Source organism: Lepidothrix coronata, unplaced genomic scaffold (assembly GCF_001604755.1).
Source record: "Lepidothrix coronata isolate B3197 unplaced genomic scaffold, Lepidothrix_coronata-1.0 Scaffold19, whole genome shotgun sequence".
Taxonomy (NCBI): domain Eukaryota; kingdom Metazoa; phylum Chordata; class Aves; order Passeriformes; family Pipridae; genus Lepidothrix; species Lepidothrix coronata.
Genome location: NW_016690199.1, coordinates 7,370,625 through 7,393,269, shown reverse-complemented (window position 1 = coordinate 7,393,269; position 22,645 = coordinate 7,370,625). Strand labels below are relative to the sequence as shown.

The 22,645-nt window shown below is 42.6% G+C and overlaps 1 protein-coding gene across 2 annotated transcripts in view; it reads right to left on the bottom strand.

The window, feature by feature from the left end:
* The window catches only part of CCDC85C (coiled-coil domain containing 85C), a 110,777-nt gene that overhangs the window by 28,523 nt on the left and 59,609 nt on the right, over window positions 1-22,645 (bottom strand). For both annotated transcript variants that reach the window (XM_017807568.1, XM_017807569.1), the window contains exon 2: window positions 13,811-13,887. In XM_017807568.1, the coding sequence (XP_017663057.1) occupies window positions 13,811-13,887 (77 nt within the window). The remainder of the gene's footprint in view (window positions 1-13,810; window positions 13,888-22,645) is intronic.

Here is a 22,645-nt window from a genome sequence, read left to right as displayed (position 1 = left end):
GTTTCAGTGACTGCTGATTATGAATATGACCTAATGCATTCAATTTGATGGAAAGATTCCCACTGAGTTCAATGAACATCAAAACAAGCTCTTAATTAAAGAATAGAAACAAAAAAGAGAAAAAAATAGGACAAGACATAAAAAAAAAAGACATCTAAGAAATAAAAATGCTGAACAGAGATCTATCCAGAAGGGGAACAAGGTGTTTGGGGCATAGAGTGGGTTTGCTAGGGCAAGAAGAATTCTTCATCTGCCACTATTTATATGACATCCATGTTGGAGATGGCCAAAGTAATACTTTTTCCTCCCACTGTCTGTCATGAAGATAGTCCCTTTCATGAGCAGTCCATTCAATGCAATTTTCCTTCTATATTTTCTAGAAGTTATTTCAAAATGTATCTTACTCTAATTGTTTGAGTGGTTTGCCTTTTTTTTTTTTTACAACAAGCTACCAATCACAGTTCTGCACTATTTATCTTCCTTGCATTGGAAGAAAATATGTATTTCTTCACCATAGAATGAAAACTGCTTTTTTCTTCCTTTTTAAAATTAAAATAGTGTGGTGACACATCTTCAACAGACCCCCCTAAATATTTACACACTCCTTGGGCTTTGCTATCAGTGTTAGAGCTAACCAGGAAAAGAAAGTGAATCCCTCATTAAAAAGCAATATGACTAATGATGCATCAGAATGAGTAGCCATTACTCCACTTAAACCTAAATTAAAAATCCTGATATTTGCATTGTCAATTCATTCACAAAATGAAATCTCTTATTACCCTACCTAATTTTCATTACTGAGATGTAAGTGGATCCCAAATTGCTTTTCTACTCAGAAAGGCATTTTAAAAGTACAATCCATGATCATCTCTGTTCATCATCATTGCTGGAGATTATGTTGCCAGCTAATGGGCAACATGTCTATAATAAATTATCCTTAAGGTAAAATCACTTCACATTTCTGGAGTTCCAAGGAATTTATCAGCAAAATCATTTTCATCTGAACTAAAGCTCCCTGGGAGCATGCCGTTTCGATTAAACTTTTATTGGAAACACTTCCTAAGCTGAGGAGCAGTGAAGAGGGAGGGAGACAGCAAAGCAGACCAAGAGAGAGCTGAGGAGACTCACAGTCAGTCTTTATCCAACCTGATCAAATTGTGTAACCTGAAAAACACTTGTCCCCAGCAAAAGCCAACAAATGGCTATTGACTAGTCCAGAGTGGCTCTTGCTCTTTTATGTGAATTGTTTTCAAACACTAGTTTCATCCAAAAGCTAAACAAAATGAAACAAAACAAAAACCAAACCAACCAAACAAAAACCCCACCCCAAAAAAAAGCATCTCCTGACTTTCCCAGCAGTACAAAAGTGCAGGACCTGCCCTCAGTCTAACTAAGCACTACTCCACATGGCATTGCCTCCCTTTCCCAGCTGATGAGCACGGGGACAAGACTGCAAACCCAACAACTTTTCCTGCAGTGCAGTGCAAACCTGTGCTACCCACTGCCTGCTCCAGAGTGGTCACTCCGAAACAATCGGTCTTCAATACTTGGAAATAATGGCATGACATTTATTGCTAAATTTTTCAACTAGGCTGAACCTAGAGTGACCCCAGAAGATACTGTTCTTGAACCAAAGCCTGAGATCTTTGTCCGCCTTTTATGAAAGAAATGGACACAGACATGCCCCTCCCATTAGGGAAGGGAGTTTGGCCTACTCATATCAGTGGGAAAAGAAAAGGACCTACAAATCAGGGTTTTAGTAAAAATGGACTGCAAACCCAACTGCTTTTTTTCTGTCTAGAAAACAGAAGCAATTTGATTACAGAAGCAATTTGATGGGTGGAAAGTGGTATTTTCCATAACAAATAATATATAATTTTAAACAGAAATAGAAATTGAAGTCTTGATGGTTACCAATGCTTAAAATTACATTTAAAAAAAAAAGGCAGAACAAAACAACAAAAAAACAGCAAACACTTGTTCCTATCAAAGCTTTCTATCCTGCTAGCAGGGAGAAGAAATGGTGGCCTCTGACTTTTTGACCCACTGTGCTGAGTGATTCAATTGAAAAATAACACAAATAACACAAGAAGATGGATGGTGTTTGGGGTATTTTAAGGTCAAAGTACTACAAAGAAACATTTATTTTCCTTTCTGTTTCTGTCCAGTAAAGTCAGATCAGCACTGTGGCTATGTTGAACCAACTGTGAAGATAAAGTGTTGAAAACTTAGAGACAAGTTAGACAAATTATCTTTTCTGTTACCCTTCAGTGTTACTTCTGCTAGAATGGAGAAAAAAGAAGAAACAGATTTAATTTTTAAACACTTTGATGTAACAAAATGGACTGTTCTTAACAGAAATTAAATACAGAAAGACAGAAATTTACTTGACAGAAAGTCCTCAGCATTTACGAAAGAGATTAGCAAAAAATCTATTTCAATTAGAAATATGTGTTGAAGTGACTGAGGAAAATTAAAAATCAGCACTGTCGGGTTCCAGTAATTCATGAATTAGCATTCAAAACAAGGTTGTTACATAAGTAGCCTTTAATTGAAAACAGTATTTTCTCCTTCCTTATAAGTTGTAACAGATGAAGACTGAAAAAAGTTTAAAAACTGTATTTAATCACAAATTATCAATTTGACTCTGTACCCTGTGGAAGTATTAAAGTCATCAGGGCTACAGCTTCCCTTCTCCCCACAGGCTGTGGGGTCATCTGGGATCAATTTGGGTGTCTAAACATGGGCATCCCGTGCCTAAGCATATCCAAGGCACTCTTGGAGCCTTGGTAGGTGCGATAAAGAGCTGCTAGAGACCTGCATCCTTCTGCTGCACAGCAGGAGCAAGGAGGGTCAGGCCTGGTGTCAGCTGAGGACTACAGCTGAGCACCTGAGATGCTGCTCTCTTCACCTCTTTGTAACTCATTTGTAACCTCCTGCATTGTGAAAGCTTTCTCTCCTGGTCTACACTTCATTTAAAAAAACCACACAACGAAGCACCAATTCGAAGGCCAGAAGTCCTACCAAGCCCCTTTTTGTTTACCTCTGGGGAGTCTCTTTATAAAGGGATGGTAAAATGTGTCCAGAATGCAGAGAATCAAGCACAAGAGTCATCGACAGCAGACTTTCAAAAGGGCTGTCATTTCGGAGGGTTTATAATAATCAGCTTCATTTTCATACAACAGAGACCCACTTGCACTAAGCTCAAGAGACGGCAGATTACACACCGCACCACTTAAATGTATTAACATTATATCCACATTTCAACATAACTTTAGAAGAAATTATGTAACAGCATGAAATGCAACTAGATGGAAAGCAATCTTGTGAAGAACTCAATATTGACAAGAGAAGATACCCTTATTGACACCAGTTCAGAAGATTTGCTTTGGACAAACAATTATGCCACACCATCATCCAGCCTTCTGACAGACAAGCAATTTCCATTTTTTAGTGGTTACCTCCCCTTCTACAAAGCACAGGATTTCCTTAAGACATCAATTAAATATCAGAGTGAAGCTGGTCCTCAGCAATAGGGCAAGGGCATTGCACCCTGACCATGTAAGCCCAATAAGGATTTGGGCTTATGATTTGGGTAATTCTCTCTATGTGAAAAAAAAAGTCTACATGGAAAAAAAAATCTCATTCTTACTTCAGATTCTACTTTCACCCTATAAATCTTGGATGTCAAATAGAAAACTCTGTTGAGACCTTGGCTTTTGGTTATATACATTTGTAAAGAGGGAAAAAAATTGGAAGGTTTTATTTCAGTCTACTTTGTCAGACTGCCTTCATCTTTATGGACTCTTGTACTGTCCATTACCTGGATTACTTGCCCATCACTGTAATATAAATTCTTAAACCTACCAGCAACAATTCTCTAAACCATAATTGTTCCAGTAATTGAAACTGCCTCAATTTTGACACTCAACAACCCATTGTTTGCAACTGGGTAATTAAATGGAAGGTTTAGCTCAAAATCTTTTCCTGCTATTTCGTGCAGCAATTTAGCTGCCAGCTTCTCTTCAGGTAGGCAAATGGCTTTGATTTGAAGTTGGCCAGAACTTACTAACCAATGTCTATTGCACAAGTACAGGCAGAAATAAAAATAAATTAGTGGCATATTTAATACATTCAGATGATTAAAAAATGGAAATCACCAACATTAGCATGTGAAAGAACAAGCAATCAGAGCCCCAAACAACCAGCAGCAGTATTAAAAGAGAGCCCCTAGATCCAAGAAGCCATACATGGATGCATTAGCTCTCTCTACCTTACTGAAATTTCGTGGCAAGCTGTTGCAGTCAGCCAGCTAGAAGGGAACAGAAGAATATAATACATTTGGAAACTTAATAGAAAAAAGTTATTTTATCATCTTGAAAAAAACCTGTATCTTTACCACAGATGACCAAACCCCTTTTCCCATATTCATGTACAAAGCCTTGCAGTCCATTATTATCTGCACAAATATTAACATCTTACTATCCAGATTTAGAGCACGGTGACCCCACAAACAGTTGATAAAGCTTGATCACCTTATTCTTCTTCACAACTACAGGTATTTTATGACACCTGTAGAGTTCAATGGCACTCTCAGAACACATCTCTCTGTAAGAATGACCTGGCCCAAGATAGCCTTAGTAAGTCCAGCAGAGCAGTGATACTTTGCTGAGGCAAAGCAAAGCAGAAACACATCTCAAATAACGTGAAGGAGACGTTGCAAAGCATCTGCCTTACACAGCTCTCACATGGGCAGCAGGGCAACAGCCCCTGTTTCTCATGACCTCAGCACCACACATGAGTGGCCCTGTCAGGCAGCCTTGTGCCCCAGAGAACATCCCCCACCACACCACCTTGCACAAACACTTCCTCCTTATCTCATTAACCTGTGTTTTAGTGTCTCATGCACCAGGAACCTGAGGGATGGGCAATTTCCCTGTGTGAAGCTAGCTAATAATTGAATTAAGGTTCAGTAATTGCAGTTATCACTACAAGATATATTCAAGGAAAAATAAGCTCAGCAAAGCACATATCTGACACATATGTGAAGAGTTTCATTAGCTTCAACAGCATTTATCAGGCAAGTTGGAGATTACACACGAGAGTGCAATAAAAAAAAATCAACTATTTGATTTTGAAAGAACTCTGCAAATAAGAAAAAAAAACCTAAGGGATGAGATTAAAACTATTTAACATCTTCCATGTCATGCAATAATATGAGCTTTCTGTAACAGGAGAGATTAAACTCCTTTACACTGGTTCATATCCCTGTTGTACATGTAGCACATCCAGGGATCATTCCTGAATTGGTGACAAAGGCTTTAGAGGATAAAGGTCTGTCAAGACACCTACTCTCCTGATCCCCTCCCTGGGATTCAGACAGGAGGGCACAAGCACACCCTCACCCAGTTCCATCAGTAAAGCCATTTTCAGCAGTTCATGCGGAGTTGGAAATGGTGTGAGGTGGAAATGGAAATGAGGTGGAAATGAGGTGGAAATGAGGTGGAAATGGAAATGGTGTGAGGTTGGAAATGGAAATGAGGTGCACAGCCGTTGTGCAGCAGCAGCACAGGGAGCTGTAAGGAGGAATTTGGACCATTCGCAAATGTAACACACGGACGAGGATCCCCACTTCTGCCTATGCTCTGACTTCTCCCTCACATCATGAGCTGCATTCATACAAGCTGGAGGGGCAACCAGATTTCATCTGGTTGCATTGGCCACAGCTGAAAATTTCTACTGTGGGGGGAGGTAACAACCTTGGGAAAGGCAGAAGACAGTCAGTAAGAGGCTTAGCAGATTTCACCATGTAAAATCACTATTGGAAAAATACTTTTATTAGTATCTCAGTGGGGTACAGGCAATAAAAGCAGTGCAAATTTCAAACCTCTCCATTCTCTGTAGCAACGGAGGTAGGGAACTTTAGTACACTCTTAATACTGTATTTTTGTCCTCTTGTTTTAGATCTGCAGAGAAAGATCAAACCCATAACTCATGGGAGACTCAGATAATCAGTTCAAACCAAATTGCAGTATATAATTATAATCACACAACTGGCAGGCTTTGCTCAAGAGGAAATATGAGCTGGCACAGCTGAGAGATTGAAGTATCACAGCCCATAACCCAAACAGAAATGCAGATCAATAGTTAACAAAGCCAAACAGAGCTATAACCATTGACATTTGGTGTAGCCCCAGTCTGGTCTGCAGCTTGCATGTCATGAGTTTCAGAGCCACAGACTAATAGAGCCCATTCATGGCTCATTAGAATCAAAATTAGTGTCCTTATTAGGGATACCAATGGAGAAGCTAAGGAATGCTGCCCCAGTTCCTCCAGGCAAGTAGATGTAAATGTGGATGTAGTATTAAGCATAGAAACAAACTCAATGCACCATCCCCTGGAGTCACCTTTCATTTTCTCCTGTCAACTGCACTCCAGGCAATGAGGCCAAAGGGAACCACACTGCACCTCTTCCAAAAAGCTCAGCCACAGCAATGCCACTGGGATGCCTTTAAGGCACTTCCCACATCCCACAAAACAACAGGGGTGGGAATGAGAAAAATAAAGATCTGAATACCCTCCTGATAAATCAACAAAGGTTCCTTGCAGGCTTTAACTAATGCTGGACACCAGCTGACCAAGGGCTCTGCTGACCTTCTCTCTCTTCTTTCAAGCAGCATTCAGGGCAGGATGGGCACTCAAGTCCCTTTCTTCTGGAAGACCACTCAGATATTCAAAGTTCTCTGCTGAGCCAGGATTTAAACAGTCAGAGACAATCAGTTACAGCCAGTCTCAATTTCTATGAGATAGTTTGAATATTCTTTAAAACTCTCCTATAAAGATTTAGATTTGCATTTTTGGCTTCATGAAAATCAAAACAAAACAGAAAATCTTGTCACAAGCTTACAGTTTTGGGTAAAGACACTATTTTTTTCAAAGCAATGAATGATTAACATCCTTCCCATACTTCTCCAAGTTGTTTTCAGATATCAGACACTGAATGTTTCTTGAGCTAGGCTTGAATTTGGCATTTAACTCATTGCAAAAATCTGTTTCTAAGCCTCTGCAGCTATTGCTTAGTTTCCCCTTGAGACATTTTTCAGTCCTTCTCAGATGGACTGATCACTGAGATTCTGTGTTCTTTGAACCTCTCTACATGTTACAAAGACACAAAAAGCTGCTTCTTCATAGCCTGATCTAACTCCAGTTAACAGCTTTTTCCCTGGCCCTGTCCTCATACAGAGAAAAAAGTAGAATCTAACGAAATTATTACAAAGCTGGTTAAGCACAGGATATTACTAATCCTGTATTTCACAGCTGGAGGTTAAACTGAGCCTCATTAAACCCAATGTTCTTGCTTTACCCACAACAGAAACAAATGGGGCATGGCAGAGCTTTGTGTGTGTGCATCTCTCTCACACACACCCGTACACAGAAATTCAGCTCCAGCCCTTTCAAAATTTAAGTTGCAAGAAATGATAGGATTGTCTCAAATTTGTAAGACTCAATCAACTGAGTATGTCTCTGTCTATCTGTTAATCAACTTCTGGATCCAAATCTTCTTGAATTATAAATATAATAGGTTTTTAGGGAACTCTATAGTCTCATAAAATCCCTGGATACCACAGGCAACAACCCCAGAACACACAGTACACCATCCAGATGTCATTACAAGTTACAAAAGCTCATTTTTGTCACTGATCATGCATTTTAGATATGCATGAATGCAAGGTGAATGTCAGGAGAATATTTATTTTGGTAGGTAGCAGCTCAAGACCCTGATGTCCAGAGTCAACAGAAGGAAAACCATTGTCTTAAAGGCCTTGAAGGTATTTTGGATGCACGTCTGAGACATGTCTGAATTGCTTCTATAAACTGTACATCTCTTATCTGGGGAGGAAAAACACTTTATTGAACAAGTACATATTATTTACTTACATCTCAAGTCAATCTATTGGATAGCAAATTGGTCAGATCAGTCTTGTCATTTTAATTCATAAAAGAAGGAGGTGAAATGAAACACACTTGGACATCAATTGGTTTTGCATGCTATGTTTTCTTGAAGATTCTACTACCACAGCCAAGGAAGGAACATTTGAGAGATTCTGTTAACATCTTTTGCATTTATGCATGTAGACAATGCAATGCAAGTTAGAGGCTTAAATCAAAGTTTTGAGAGTGGTCTCATGAAAGGTCTCATGAGAGAAGATCTCAAGAGAGAAGGTCTCATGAAAATCTGGTTCTGCTAGAGCTGTACTCCAAAATGCATGGAGTCCTGTAGGAATTCTCACCATTGACTTGAAAGGAATATTTGGGTGTGATCTCAAACATTGATCTCCTTTTTTATTACTTAAAATTAATATGCAGCTAAACATTTAAACACTGCCTAAAAATGGTAATATAGTAACTGAGGGCACGTCCCCTTCAGTATTCTGAATTTAAATGGAGACCAACTGCCTGGAAAGCTTTTCATGTCTGAGTTGCTCTGTATTACAAAAAAAAATCCAATTTCCCTTGTGAGACCTTAAATTAAAGCAATTATACTTATCCTCCTCACATACAAACAGTAGGTAGACTTTGGGGAAATTAGACAGGTTTGTAATTCTGTTCCTGTCGTGGTGAGCGTGTGCAATGCTCCTGGCACAAGCCGTGGCCTCACAACAAACCTCCAGAGCCAATTCACAGGGAGGCCCAAAGTTTAGGACCTTACAGCAACTCTGAGAGCAAAGAGGCAACTCCACAAGCAGGAACTGTTAATGGCAGACTTGGCACAAAAGCAACCGATAATAAAACAACATAGGAAATTGCAGTCCGACTCTCCCAGAGCCAGCCAGCACATTGTGGGCAATTTATTTTTCTCCTCCATCCTCTGCTCCTAGGGAAGAGATCGGGCTCTCCACTGAATGGCATTTACATCTTTGTTCATCGCAGTACTAACAATTATGAGGCTCTTTTCGATCCTGCAGTCCACATTTTCCCCCCTTGTTTTCAGACCTTTATGCTGGGAGCTGCCTGCTGAGTGCACGGTTGTGCCAAGATCCCACTTGCCTAAGAATTGCAGCAGCCTGCAGATGCCCTGGCCATGGAAGCTCCCAGCTCAAACACCTCAGCTCTGTTCTAATAGCAGTGTTTACAGCCATTGCCTACCATCATTTTACTATCTGCACAGCTGCAGCCTTCTTTTAATTTAGGCTAAGCATGCAGTTTCTTAAAAATAAGACCAAGCATAGTTTTCAAGAACTTCTAGGGATGCTCCAAAGATCTTCCAAGGATACTCTAAATCCCAGTCAGCTAGCAGACAGATGCTGAACTGCTGTGAATGCTGGTGATACTGAAGTCTATTCGTAATTTTAATTAAATACTCTTATGTTCTTCATAAATCCCAAGGGCTGTCACTCCACAGAGATTTTTTTTTTTAATTCTGCTCTGCTCCAGGGGACTTGAGATTTTCCCTCAAAGATGCACCACGACCTCATTGTCAAACGTCCAGTTACTCAGAGCCCAAAAATCTTTGTTCAAAGCTGGGCTTTTTGAAACAAAGGTGTACAATGTGCCCTGGGCATCTTTGAGCAGAAAAATGCCTCTGGCATTTCTGTTCTGGAGGGAAAAGCCAGACATAGCTGAGCAGAGACAATAAACCAAAAAGAGTCCCGATAGCCACCTCATGGGTCACAGTTGTTAGTTATAAGGAGAGAGAACAGGGTGATGAGTCCACAAAGCCTATAAAATTCAGTTTTATTTGAAAGTCTCAATCCTTGCCATTGTACAGAATGTACTGAATGAATGCAAGACAATGTGAAAGAATAGCCAGAAGTTTGTCACTGTTATTATCTCTAAAATGTACGCATTACTTATAAAACTAACCAGAAATGGCCTTTGGAGTTCCTAAATGTTATAAACACATCTCTCTCTAACCTTAAGGGGAAAGTATGTAATTAAAAATTCCTTTTTAGTTCAAGGGTCAGTGTAAGATGGCTTAAGGGGTCTATTTTCTGCTTGGACACCTTCGGCTCAGGGGAATGCCTAAACAGAAACCAAATATGGTCTCCCACCTCAGGGGTTATATCTTAGCAATACAGAAGGTAACCTCACCTAGTCAACCACATACCACTAAAGAATGGTTAACACCAGCTCTCCTGAACACTTCCCACAAGACACAGAGAAAAATGAGGACTTCTCCCACGTGATGTTGCACAGATTGACTGCATGAACACAGCAGAACTCAGTGCACTTCTTCCCTGGAGAATTTGAGACTATAAAAATGATGCCCATGAAGCTCTCCAAAATCAACACACAGCATTCCTTGGAACTTGCATTCATCCTCTTTATACTTCAACTAAAACTTCCAGAAACCAGCTACACTTGTGAGAAAGGCTCACGCTGTCAACCCCAGGACACAGAGGTCTCCACTTGGCTTTGTGGGGTCTTTGCCACTGTGGAGACATCTACACCTACCAGCACTGGAGAGCAGGGACTGAGGGGCCTTTTCTGGTAGTAGCATTTGCTACAGCATTCCCCAGAACTGCTGCTAGAGATTTTGCCAGCACAGCCATGCCACCCAAGAAAAAGTATGACTTTCCAGCTAACACAGCTATGCCAGCAAAACATTACAGCATAAACTGAGTAAAAAGGAAAAGTAAAAATTGGAGTAATTTCTCCTCAAAGGAGAAGGGGAAGAGCGATCTTTACTGATGGGTCAGCAAAATAAGAAGCAGCTCATTTCACAACTAGAAATACACATCTCCTCCCCTAGAAAGCAAAAGATGTCAAAACAACAACAACAAAAAATCCTATATGGCTATCATAAATAACACCCCATCTCCATTTATTTTCCTCCCACTGCAAAGTGTGGCTTGTGAGACGGTATTTCTTGATCTCCCAAGAGTAAGAAAAGCTCTCTCCATTAACCTGTTCAAATAAGTCACTAGAAAAACAGAAGTGTGACTCCCCACATACTGTGTTGCAGGTAACATGCACAGCGCAGAGCAGCTGCCAGGCACAGGCTGGAGAGCTTTTGACTCTCCCACTGAGGCTTTCTTCCAAAGTGCTTATAGAAAAAGGTTATGTCGGGAAGCAGGAGAAAAGTGCAGGCTCAGGACCTCCTGCACCAACTTAATGCCACATCAGAAGTGGGTACAAAGACACCACCTCTCAGCAGCACCGCCAACAGATGCTGAATAAAAAGCAACAAATCTTGCTCAAGATGCACCAGCCAGCAAAGGGGTATTGTGTCACTGGCCACTGGAATATAAATCCTCCTTTAAAGCTTGTAAATATCCCTTGCAGCACCGGCCTTCTCGGGTTTCTCTGGATGAAGCATTATTTCAGCTCTATGTTTAGCACTTGGAAGGAATCCAGGAAGACTTCCATAACCACCACTGATTTGTTAATCCCTTAATGCACAGGCACTGTTTGTTACTTAGGACGTCAGGTTTCATCGCTCCTCAGCACGCTGGTGATAGAACTTCTTGACACCAGGCTGCAAATATTATTGCTAAGTCAATACTCCCAGGGAGAAAGACAAGCTGAGTTAAAATGTGACTTTGGTGCTGAGAAGCCAGTTTGGCATTGCAAAGTTCAAATGGCCGGGATCACCTGGCAACTTTCAAAACAGAAGGAAGTTTGCCAGGATCCTTTTTGACTGGAGTCTTATCCCAAGATCCGCATGGTAACAGCTAAACATTTTCCAATCAGACAAAGCAAGTAAGAATACAGTAAGTGGATTATAATTTTTTGGGCAAGTGCTGGGAGCTACATGTACATATGCGTGTCGGTTTGTACCTATACAGATTTTCCTAATCTTTCTCATTGAAAGAGAAAAAAAATCCAAATCTGGGTATGTAGTATGACAGACTGGAGGTGATGCAGCTCAGTATTCCCAGGGAGTTCACCCAGGTTATGGTAGCTTCAACACTTCTGTTGCCCTAAGGAAAGCTGACTCTTGGCTCACAATAGATAGCATGATCTAAAATAGGTCGGATCCTGGTCTTTTTGGAGGGACATTAAGACATCACACACAGGCTGGTCACAGCCAGGGTAGCATCAGTGCCTGCTGCTGCTGGGGAGGTGGCAGGCCTTCTCCAAAACACAGAGTTATTTTAAGGTCATTTCTCTCCCTCCTGAACTCAAATGTTTGTAGTGACACAGTCTGAACGGTGATGACACCTGAGTGGAGGAAAAGGTACAGCCTTCACACCCAGGACAGCGCACAGTTGAAGGGCTGATGCATTAGCCTGAAGCAGCCCCACACACCCCAAAGCTAACTGGGCTTCATCCTCCCGATGCAATAAGCCCAGGCAGCTATTCAGCCCCTATTTATTACCATCATTAATTACCAACCACTTTTTTTTGACCTCATAAAGCAGATCAGACAGAGCAATGTGCTCAGCTGTGGCAGGACAAAGCTAGGCCAAGGGCACATCAAGCCCATCCCCAAATCCATGCACATCCCAACTGTCCACACGCAGCCCATCTGCTTATCAATAGCTCCAATTAAATAGTCTTGGGGTTTCGACCGCCACCAGACACCAGCTCACTCTCAGTTTGGGAGAAAGACAGAGGAAGTTAAAATTAAATTAGCAATCGATTAATACATGAAGCAACTCCAAAGCTGTTGAGTTGAGCACTCTTTTGGGGTTTAACCCTTTGGTGCCCTATGAGTTTCGTTTCATGGCTAGCAAAGTCAATGAGTACACTGGAAATATGGGAGAATCCTTAAAAAGGCTCACAATCAGATCAAATTCAGAAAAACTAAGGTTTGACAAAATTATTTTATTGAAATTTCAGTAAGCATAGAGCTCTTTATTATTTTTGTTTGTTTATTTTAAATGGGAATGTTTTAGAAATATGATCCTGGAGCAGTCTATTTTCAGATTTGGTGAAAAGAATAGCACAATATAAACTGGCAAAAAGGTATTTAAATAATTTTAGAAGGCCTATTTTATTTCCAGTCCTTATAATTGGAAAGAATCTGGAACAAAATCACTGTGAAACTCGGTGCTTGAAGTAAGAAGCAAGGTATAGAAAAAAAGCCTTTAAAGTGCCAGGAGGGTAGAACATAACACAGTGGAAGGATGCAAAGAACAAGAAAAAAAGAGTAACTTTTCCAATGGTCTAAATAGACAGTGCTTCACTGAATGCAGCAAAGCTGCCCCTGTTTATACTAACTGCTGGGTTTTACAGGGGATCCAGAGGACATACCAGACAGAACAACTGCTTTCTTCCCACTGTTTGACATTGCTCTATAAAGACAGGTAAGCACCAGGAGTAATCAAAAGCCCAGTGGCACGTGGAGTAGACTTTGAAAAGGAGATGTAAGCAAAAAGTGCCACTTTAGAGAGGTCTGTTCAGATTCAAGTAAGATCTCAAATAAAAGCTGGGAGCCCATACAGCACAAAACTATTCCCAAGGCGGTCCTTTGAATACAGTCTCCTCTTTCAACAAGATAAAAGTCAATGTAGATGGGCAAGCAAGACAAAATCCTACAGCAAGGGCACAGGAAGCGCTGGGCTCTCACAGCATCCCCAAGAGCAGCAGTGGATCAAGGAGCTCTGCAGGGAGGCATTAATGCATCTCTGAAACACACACGGACACTAACAGAGAATTCAATTTTTTGTCCTACTTTTTTTTTCTTTTTAACAAAAGCAGACCAAATTCTATCTGTGGGGGCTAATATGAAAAGACCATTATGTTCTTCCTGGGTAGGATGTTTACCAAAAGCCCTTGTGCATTCAAATGGGCAGTCAGAAACAGCCATATGGAAACTGTAGAACCGAGCCACACTACCACCTATGAGGCAATAAAAACTTACCTGGGAAAGAAGCTTGTTGTCATCCTCCAGCAGTTTCACTTTTGTCTCAAGTTGCCTGATATAGTTGGAAGACGAATCTTTAGAAAAAGAGAAAAAAACACATTTAAGCTTCTTGTGTTAGAGGAAAGCATTGTCAAATAGTAAAATGTTTTCCCACTCTGTGGAAGGCAAGTTTGGGAAAGACCTAATGAATAAAACCCCATGTGTATAGGGTGAGGAAGGGAATGTATCAAAATGTTTTTTTCACTAAAAAGCTGAGGTTCAGCAGTAGCAATATCTTCTGTGAATCCTTACTGGTGCCATCAGTTTTAAGAGTGGGGGGATACAGAAGGAAAGTGAAGTTGAACTACTGTGGCTTGTATTTTTATAAAAGTAATTTCCTGGGTTTGAAAGCAATTCTCATTCATCTAAAATGCACTAAAATACTCCACAACAGAACAAGATGTTTCCTTTTAGGCTTGAATAAACAACCCCTCCACACACGTGCCTTTTGCTTTCAAAAACAACTGAAAAACTCACAAAAGTAAGCTGTTGGCACAGCTCTATGAGATCACTGCCACAACTTCCAGTGCTGTAAAAGGGAAAGAAGTGTATTCAGCAAGGCCACAGAGCTGCAGCATGCACACAACAAGTACCTCCCCAGGACATCTGTTTTTTCTAGTGGAAGCACATAACACTAACCAGAAAAATACCAGGACAATAAAATACAGAATATCCTCACATAATATGGTAATATTCAACCTGAAGGAATTTAGTGGCCAGTTTACCATTGCAGTTAAGACAGCAACACCAGACAGGGTGGCCTAGCATAGAAGATAAGTTGCTGGAGAGCATTGTGGGTGGCTTACTGCTCTCCCAAGCATCTGGCTTTTGTTTAGAACTGTGCTTTGAAGCAACACATTTGCAAATTTCACAGGGGAGAAAATAAAAGAACCTCGGAAAACCTTTTCTCCATTTTCATTATAGCTTAGTGACTTCCTTCCATCCACTTGGAACTTCGCAAAATTTCTTCTCCATTTGTAATTTGGGTAGCAGAGGTCATGAGTTGTTACAGCAGGAGGAAAAGAGTTTTGCAACATAAACATATAAGAAACCTCAAACATCTTCCACACTGCTAAAAGGGCTCTGAAAAGTGTAATTGAATTTTACCTCATTTCATGTATTATGGCATGACTGCAAAAGACACTATTCAACCCCAGGACTTCTTGCCAAGTGTGTATTGGCGAGGAACCAGGTGTTAACAAGGGCACCAATGCTGGTGGATGTGTGCTGCCCCTGGCCAGTGCCTTTCAGGATCAGCCCCACTATGGTGAGCAGGCACCCCTGGCTGCAGCTCTGCACACACCAACACAAACCCCTGCACACGTGTGAGGTTTAGGCTGGCTCTGTGCTAAACAGCTTCTCTCTGCCTTTGCCAGTAGCTGCTGAATGCACTCAACACTAAGCCTGAATGTCTCTTTTTGGCCACCCTGGGGACAGTTCAGCAGAAGAGCTAGCATGCAAGCTGCAGCTAATCACTGAGAGTGCTTTGACCATTCAAGAGAAAAACTGGAATATGCTTGAAAAAGTGCTACCATAGACAAGTGCCAAACCACACATAAAGGAACAGCAGGAAGGATCCGAGTCAAGTGCCCGTCTAAAGCACAAACACTTTCAGAGGAAACATGCTCACTTTTTTGTCTGGATCATGCTTTGTCCAAACCCAGGAAATCCAAACAAGTCCTCATGAAAAAGGTTAAGAAGACACCATAGGAGGCTATGCCAGTTCAGTGAACAGCTTAAGTGGTTGTAAGGTTCACAGCAACATCGCCCTCAGCTGCAGGGACCACAAACTCTGCCCAACAACCACCCTAACACAGGGGGAGTCTCCAGGTCAGACAAGAGAGTAAAACAAATAGGTTATAGAATCAAACTATAGCTTATAGAATCAATCTACAGCACCTTCCCTGTGAAGGCCTCATGTCAACAGCACCACAAATTTAGCCATGCATAGCTAAAGGTGGCAAGTATAATCCTGCAGTAGTGCTGAAGTCAGCAAGATTTCAGCATCGGCTTGAACAACTTGCTGAATTAGTAATGAACCTGTCCCCCAGCAGGGTGTGAGGAGAGTTTGAGATTGTTAAATATAACAGAGGAGGACCATGGACCGTTTGGTCTGACCTCCTCTGTGCCCCAGGCCACCACACATGGTTAACTTACCCCTAAATTCAGTCCAATAATACCCATTTGGCTAAACAGTTCCAAAACCAGTCTCCATATCTGTTTGAAGACAGACAGAGACTCCACCACTTCCATTTGTGTGTTGGATACAACAGCTTCCATTGGTAGATCTGGTCAGATTAAGGTGTCCTTCCCATCTGCACTTCAGCTTCACTGATGCCCTCATAGTGCCAGGGCAGCAGCGGAGATGAGCACCTCTACAAAGTGAATGCAGTAACCCTGATAACACAGCAGGTCCTGATTTTTATCTCAAAGTATCTGGGCATTCAAAGCAGCTTCAAGGAAGGATTCAAAGTGATGTCAAAGATGAGGCTCAATCCACATCTACCTGGGAATCAGAGCTATGCCTCTGGACCAAGCACAGTTTCTGAGTGCACAAATTGCACAGACAGCAACACTTGTATAAACAAGTGCAGAAATGCTCGATAATGCTAAAGAAGATCCCAATGTGATGCTGATGTGACGCTGATAACAGACAGAGGCTCCACAAGAACCACAGCTCTGACTAAGCCTGTTAGCCCATTAGTAGTCCAAGCCTGTTTCCCAAGCACCAGGGAGCCTGCTATATGCAGTGGTCCCCCTCACCTTTGTACTCTCTTATCACTACTAAGTGTTTATAGTGTGGACTACCATACCACATCATGTGCAAAGAACAGCAACCAAAAAAAAAGAAAAAAGCTTATGGGAATTATTTCTGATGCAAACAAGACTTTTCTCACAGTTCTGAGCCCACGGAGGGCAGAGAGACTGGAGGAGGTCCATTTCAGCAGCTCTGAATTCAAGCATTCAAGTGGAAAGTTACCCAAAGTGGAGGCTGGCAACCCAGACCTCATGAGCAACCTCTTCAACATGTGCTTGTGGCAGGTTCCAGCACTGCTAATGGCTACAGGAAATTTAGGTTAAGCAGATGAATGGTGACACAGAAGCTGTTGTGTTCAGGCCCCGAATGTTGTGTTCAGGACTGACTGGCTGGTTGGTAGAAAGAATAGAGCAAGACTGACAAGGAAAAAGAAATGGAGAATTATCTTCGCATGGTGGTTTCATATCCCCTATCAAAAAAAAAGGGGACTCCTTGGGAAGGCAAACCCTGCATCCCCAGGAGCCAATGCACACCACAACTACCCCTAGTCTTCAAAGCCTGCTCTGAGACCTGCTAGAAGCAGAATTCTTCAGACACCACTGTTCAACTCCAAGCCATGTCTGATATCTGACCTTAGCCAGAAAACACCCTATGGCAACATAAAACATACATTAAAAAAAAAAAAAGAAAGAAAAAAACAAATTAGCTGTTTAGTCAGCAGAAGATGCTCCATCTTGGGCAGAGGCTGAGAAACAGTGCTCAGAGCCATCACCATCCTTGTGGTCCTCAGAGATGAACCGCCTCCATCTTCTGGACCTGCCTGTGTGGAGGTAGGGGCCAGATGAGCCATTTGCATCTTGAGTTCAGGTTCAAAAAAAATCTCATAATTCTCACAGCAGCAGGCAGTAACACTGTAGGGCTGAGCAGCAAAACCCCAGGCTAGGTCTCTCCCATATTAGATCAAGAAACACATTCCCAACATTCTTCTGCCTCTGACCTTCCTCTTATCAGTGAATTTCCCTCCTCTCTTGCCTCCCCCAGAGCCAGGAGACAAGGACGGCCCCACTGACCCACCCAGGAGAGGCAGCAGAGCTGGATCACTGACAGCTCAGACTCCCTCATCCTCTTTCATTAGAAATCAAGGGAATGGTCCTCACTGCCTTGTCAAAGCCTGCTGCCAGCTGTGAGGAATGCTCCACCTTCACCAGCCCAAATGCACTCTCCTCAGCGGCATGAGCAGCTGCCAGACCAGGGTACTGGGGCACACGCCCAGCACACCCACCCAGCCACCACCTCGTGGCACTGATTCCGAGCCCACTCACACCTGTTATTTCCTTGCTGGTGACTCGGCATCTCACCCTACCCTGGCCAGACAACCACAGCGGTCAGATCTGTAGAAGTGTGGCACAGTGAGAGGAGGGACAGTATGAAAGAAGCAGACAAGTATGGTGGCCAAGGACACACGGTCAAGGACAAGCTTTCTGGGAGCATGCTCGGGCACTCAGTGCTGCCTGGGATGCCAGCAGGGGCAACATCCTCCTCTAGTTACCCCTTGGGGCCACAAGCACCAGCTGCATGAGCAATGGGTACCTTAGTGGATCAGATGGCACCAGAGGGAAGGAATTTCCCACTCAGCACCTTCCCTGTGGCAGCCATCACACTTGGTGCAGAAGAGGAAGTCAGGGAGAGAGGCAGAGGCATGCCCTTCCAGGCTGCTACCTGCAACAGCAAAATGGATGAAAACTGTGATCATCAGCAGCCATCGCTCACTTCCACAATGTAAATGCTTCAAGCTAAATTGTTCACAGAGATGTAAAACCTGCAGCCCCATTTCTTTACTAAGCCTTTGGAAAACTAATTGGATGTAGTTTTATCTCCACAAGAGGTAGAAGAGTCACATTCCAGCCCAGGAAGGAGTATTACTGTTATTATCCACCCTCCTCAAGATTTACTGTTCTAAAAAACATACTCCATCTGGAATGGGATATAATTCAACTTGGATGTAATCTAGCTGAGTAACTTTTCTCTACATAGATAAACCACTTAATACTCATTACAGCTAAATGGAGGTAAGACAAATCACTCAACCTTGTTTTAACTCAACAGCCTCTGAAGAGAGCAGGGAACTGCCTGGTTCCTCAAGCTTTCTAAAAACATAAATTAGAAATTGTTTTAACAAACAAAACAATCTTTCAGCCTGCAGAGCACAAAACACTGTAATTTTAAAAGACACTTGGAGACACTGGAGCCTTTCTGATTCTCATCTGAGATTTCAGAGGAATCTGTCAGAGGGGTAAATATGATGAATTATACATTTATTTTGACAATAGGAAAAGAAATGGGTTTATTTCTTTTTATTTTCCACTTCTCCAAACCACAAGCATGCAGAGCAGAGGTTTGCATGGTAGCTACGTGGTTGGGATCAAGACACTTTCATTTAAGACCTTTTCATAATGAGGCATTAGCAGTTAAAAGAATATAAGAAAAACATGCAAACCCTTTACTTAGGGCAGTTCACAGTAGAGATGCCAGAAAAGGTTAACATTGGTGTCCATGAGACAAGGAAGCTGCTGAGAGCCCTTTGATGGGACTCACTCACAGCAGGACGGTCCCTGCTCCCAGCCTGGGCAGTACCAAACAACATGGCAAGAGCAGACTTGAAGCAACAGAGGTGCTTTAATCTTCTTCCACAGCACCCTGCCGAGGTTTTGATTTGGTCTTATTGATTTGCCTTTTTGCTACAGAGTGGGGGTTGCTCAGTGTCCAGCTGGAGTGCTGGCTGGCAGGCCAGGACCATGGTGCCCACTGACAGCACTGACCCCTCAGGCACCACAGAGGTGCCCCACATCCCCAGCAGCCTCGCTGCCTCCCACTGCATTTTCTCCCCAGGAGCTGCTTTTACTAAGCATGATTTGAGACAGTAAAGCACAGCTATACCTTGTCAATGTCCTGCAAACATGACTCTTCCCGTCCTCATAAAAAGCAGCATCCCTAAAGGGATTCTCCCAAACCAAGGAGGAAAGGCACAGGAAGCAGTGATGCCAGGTTTGCACCTTGTGGCCAGCTGCCTTCTTTGCATGATGGGGTGCTGACATTTTTGCTTCCTCTCCTTCCATCAAAGATCATCTCACAGAAAGGCCTTCACCTGTGCTCAATAAAACACTTTGCTCTTTGTTGGCAGTTTCATTATCACATCTCTGCTCTTCACCACCATATTTCAGATTCGTAATGCTCTACTGGTCTTGCTTTTTGACACAGACAAGCAGGCTGAAAAATGAGCCAATGGTTACATCTTGTAAAGAAGTTGATTTATTAAGGCAACACCACTCTTTCAGAGCAGCTGGAAAGCAGATGGGACTCACATATCTTATTATGTCATCTTTAATGACATAATATTGTCATTAAAGGAAATTATTGAGAGAGATGGACAAACCCACCACCCTTGCTTTTTCCTAGCCAGCACCAATCTTTCTGCTCTTACCAGCAAACCCCATTCCCAATGTCCTGTTTCAGAGTGGTATGCAAGGCAAATTTTCACATCAGGCTTAGCTCAGTGGATGGTTCAAATGTGAGCAGGGACACCTTAAATCCAAGGCTGAGTTACTTTAGTTTTGCAGGTGCTGCCCTCTGATATTGTACCACCAGGGCTTTCAGGGTATGCTCCTTGGTTTGTCTTGGCATAGAAACACAGAATAGTTTGGGTTGGAAGAGACCTTTAACAGTCATATAGTCCAATCCCCCTGCAATGAGCAGGGACATCTTCAAATAGATCAGGTTGCTCAGAGCCCAATCCCTCCTATCCTTGAATGTTTCCAGAGTTATCTACCACCTCTTTGGGCAACCTGTTCCAGTGTTTCACCACTCTCTAAAATCTTCACCACTCTGTAAAATCTTCTTTCCTTATATCTAACCTAAACCTAACCTCTGTCAGTTCAAAGACATTAATCTTTCTCCTACTACCACATGCCCTTGTAAAAAGTACCTCTCCAGCTCTCTCATAATCTCCTTTAGGTACTGGAAAGCTGTTCTAAGGTCTCCTTGGAACCTTCTTTTCTCCAGGCTGAACACCCCAACTCTCTCAGCTTTTCCTCAGAGGGGAGGTGTGCCAGCCCTCCGATCATCTTCACATCTTCATTTTCATGATCATCAGGTCGAAAATACCATACACTGCTAACCCCAAGCCCCATGCCTCTCCAGTAACAGCTTGGGGACAATTTGGGTTCTCCCTTGGGATGTGGTAAGAGAATATGCACCAAGAAGGTCTGTGGCGAAGAGAAGGTCCCAGCATTTTGTAGCTTTGCAAGACATTCTGCAAGCAAACCATACCAACCAACTTGTCTCACCAACTCATTCACTGTCAGTTCTGCTGGGAGCAGTTTCCTCTGCACTGTGCCAGCCAGTGCTAAAGAGGTGGCAGGAGGGCATTTGCAGAGAGCTAAGGCCAAATCTTGAATATTTCCATAGCTGAGGTGCTGCAGCACATTTACTGAACAGACACTGCCTTGGACTACGCTAAATAAATAAAAGGCCCATCTGTAGCGTCCAAAGCCACCCATGATAACATCTATCTGAATAAGACTGGTAGGATCAGGCCTCATTTTCAAGGTGGAGGTGACAGCTCACATATAGAGCAGTATATTCAAACACTAGTCAAGACAACAGCAAAGTGTGTTGCGAGTCCAATCACAAATAACAAAAAAATATGGTCTCAAACTAATACACATATTTTTTAATGCTAACAAGCCAGTGGCTACGCACTGGCAACATGGCTGTGCTGCTGCAATATGCTGCTCTGACAGGATGGAGCATATGCCACTGCAGCTATTTAATTAACATTTCATAGCAAGCCTCCAACTACAAGCTCTTAAGTTTTTCAAGACTATATGTTCCCAGCTCAGTTTCAGTTCATTAGACCTGTCTGGGTGCTTAGCAGCCTCAAGCTGGCCTGTAACAGCCTGGTAAGGTCTCTCCTGAGTTTGGCTGTTACAGCTCACTATGGTGACTTCCAGCCATGACATCATCTCTGTGCACAGCAAAATATCTGCCCACAATGACTATCGGCAGGGGCTCAGGAGCTCCTGATATCTCACCAGGATTTCATTAGGAGGTGGCTGATAGGGAAGGAAGAATATGTGTGTGTGGACCCATGTACTGCAGCACAGTCAGGAGAGAGCTGTCTCATCCTATTAGAAAGTGGACACCAGTTTCCGCTTCCTTGCTTGGGTGACCTGTACATGACAATCTTTGTGGGGGTTGTCCCTCTATCACAGCATAGCACAGTGGGAACCACTGGAGAATGCTTGCATCTGAGGATATCTAACCCACTCAAACTATAAAACCTGTTTAACGGGAAGGTGGTAAAACATCTTGTCATCTGAAACCACACTTTCCTGCTCCTGAATGGACAACCGGGAGCTGCTCTTCTCCTGCTGGGAGTGGGCAAGGACAACTGTACTACTGTGGTTCTCCAGGGCTCTCCACAACTGTCCTGTAAGCCTGTGTGCAGAGGACAGCACCTTCACAGGCAGGCTGCTCAACAGACTGCCTCAGCCTGGTTATTAATCACTACTGGTTGTCCAGGTTTCTTGGGGAGATCTTTCCTGCTATCTCCCAGAAATTTTGAAGGTAAACAACCACGGAAAAAATGGTGTTTGTTTTACAAGTTTTGTTTAATGCCTGACTGTGGGCATCATCCCGAGAACAATCAGTGTAAGTTTTCAGTGGTTCAGCCTCAGACTGAGCTTTCGGTCAAGAGTGAACAGACTATAATTAGATGCAATAAGCAAACACAGCAATAGAAATATTAATGTCCAAGACACGCACAGCCAGACAGTCTTGACTAGCATGCATGTAACAGAGGAAAGCTGATTTACAACCACTGCAGCGCTCTCGCTCCCTGCACATGGAAGCCTGTCCTGTCTGAGAAAGGTGCTCTCCAGATCAATTCCAGGGGCTGCAATACCTGCAACACCCATTACAGCTCAGCAACACCAGGCAGAATTCAGGTTTTCCTTGGCCCCTTTAAGAAGCCATTT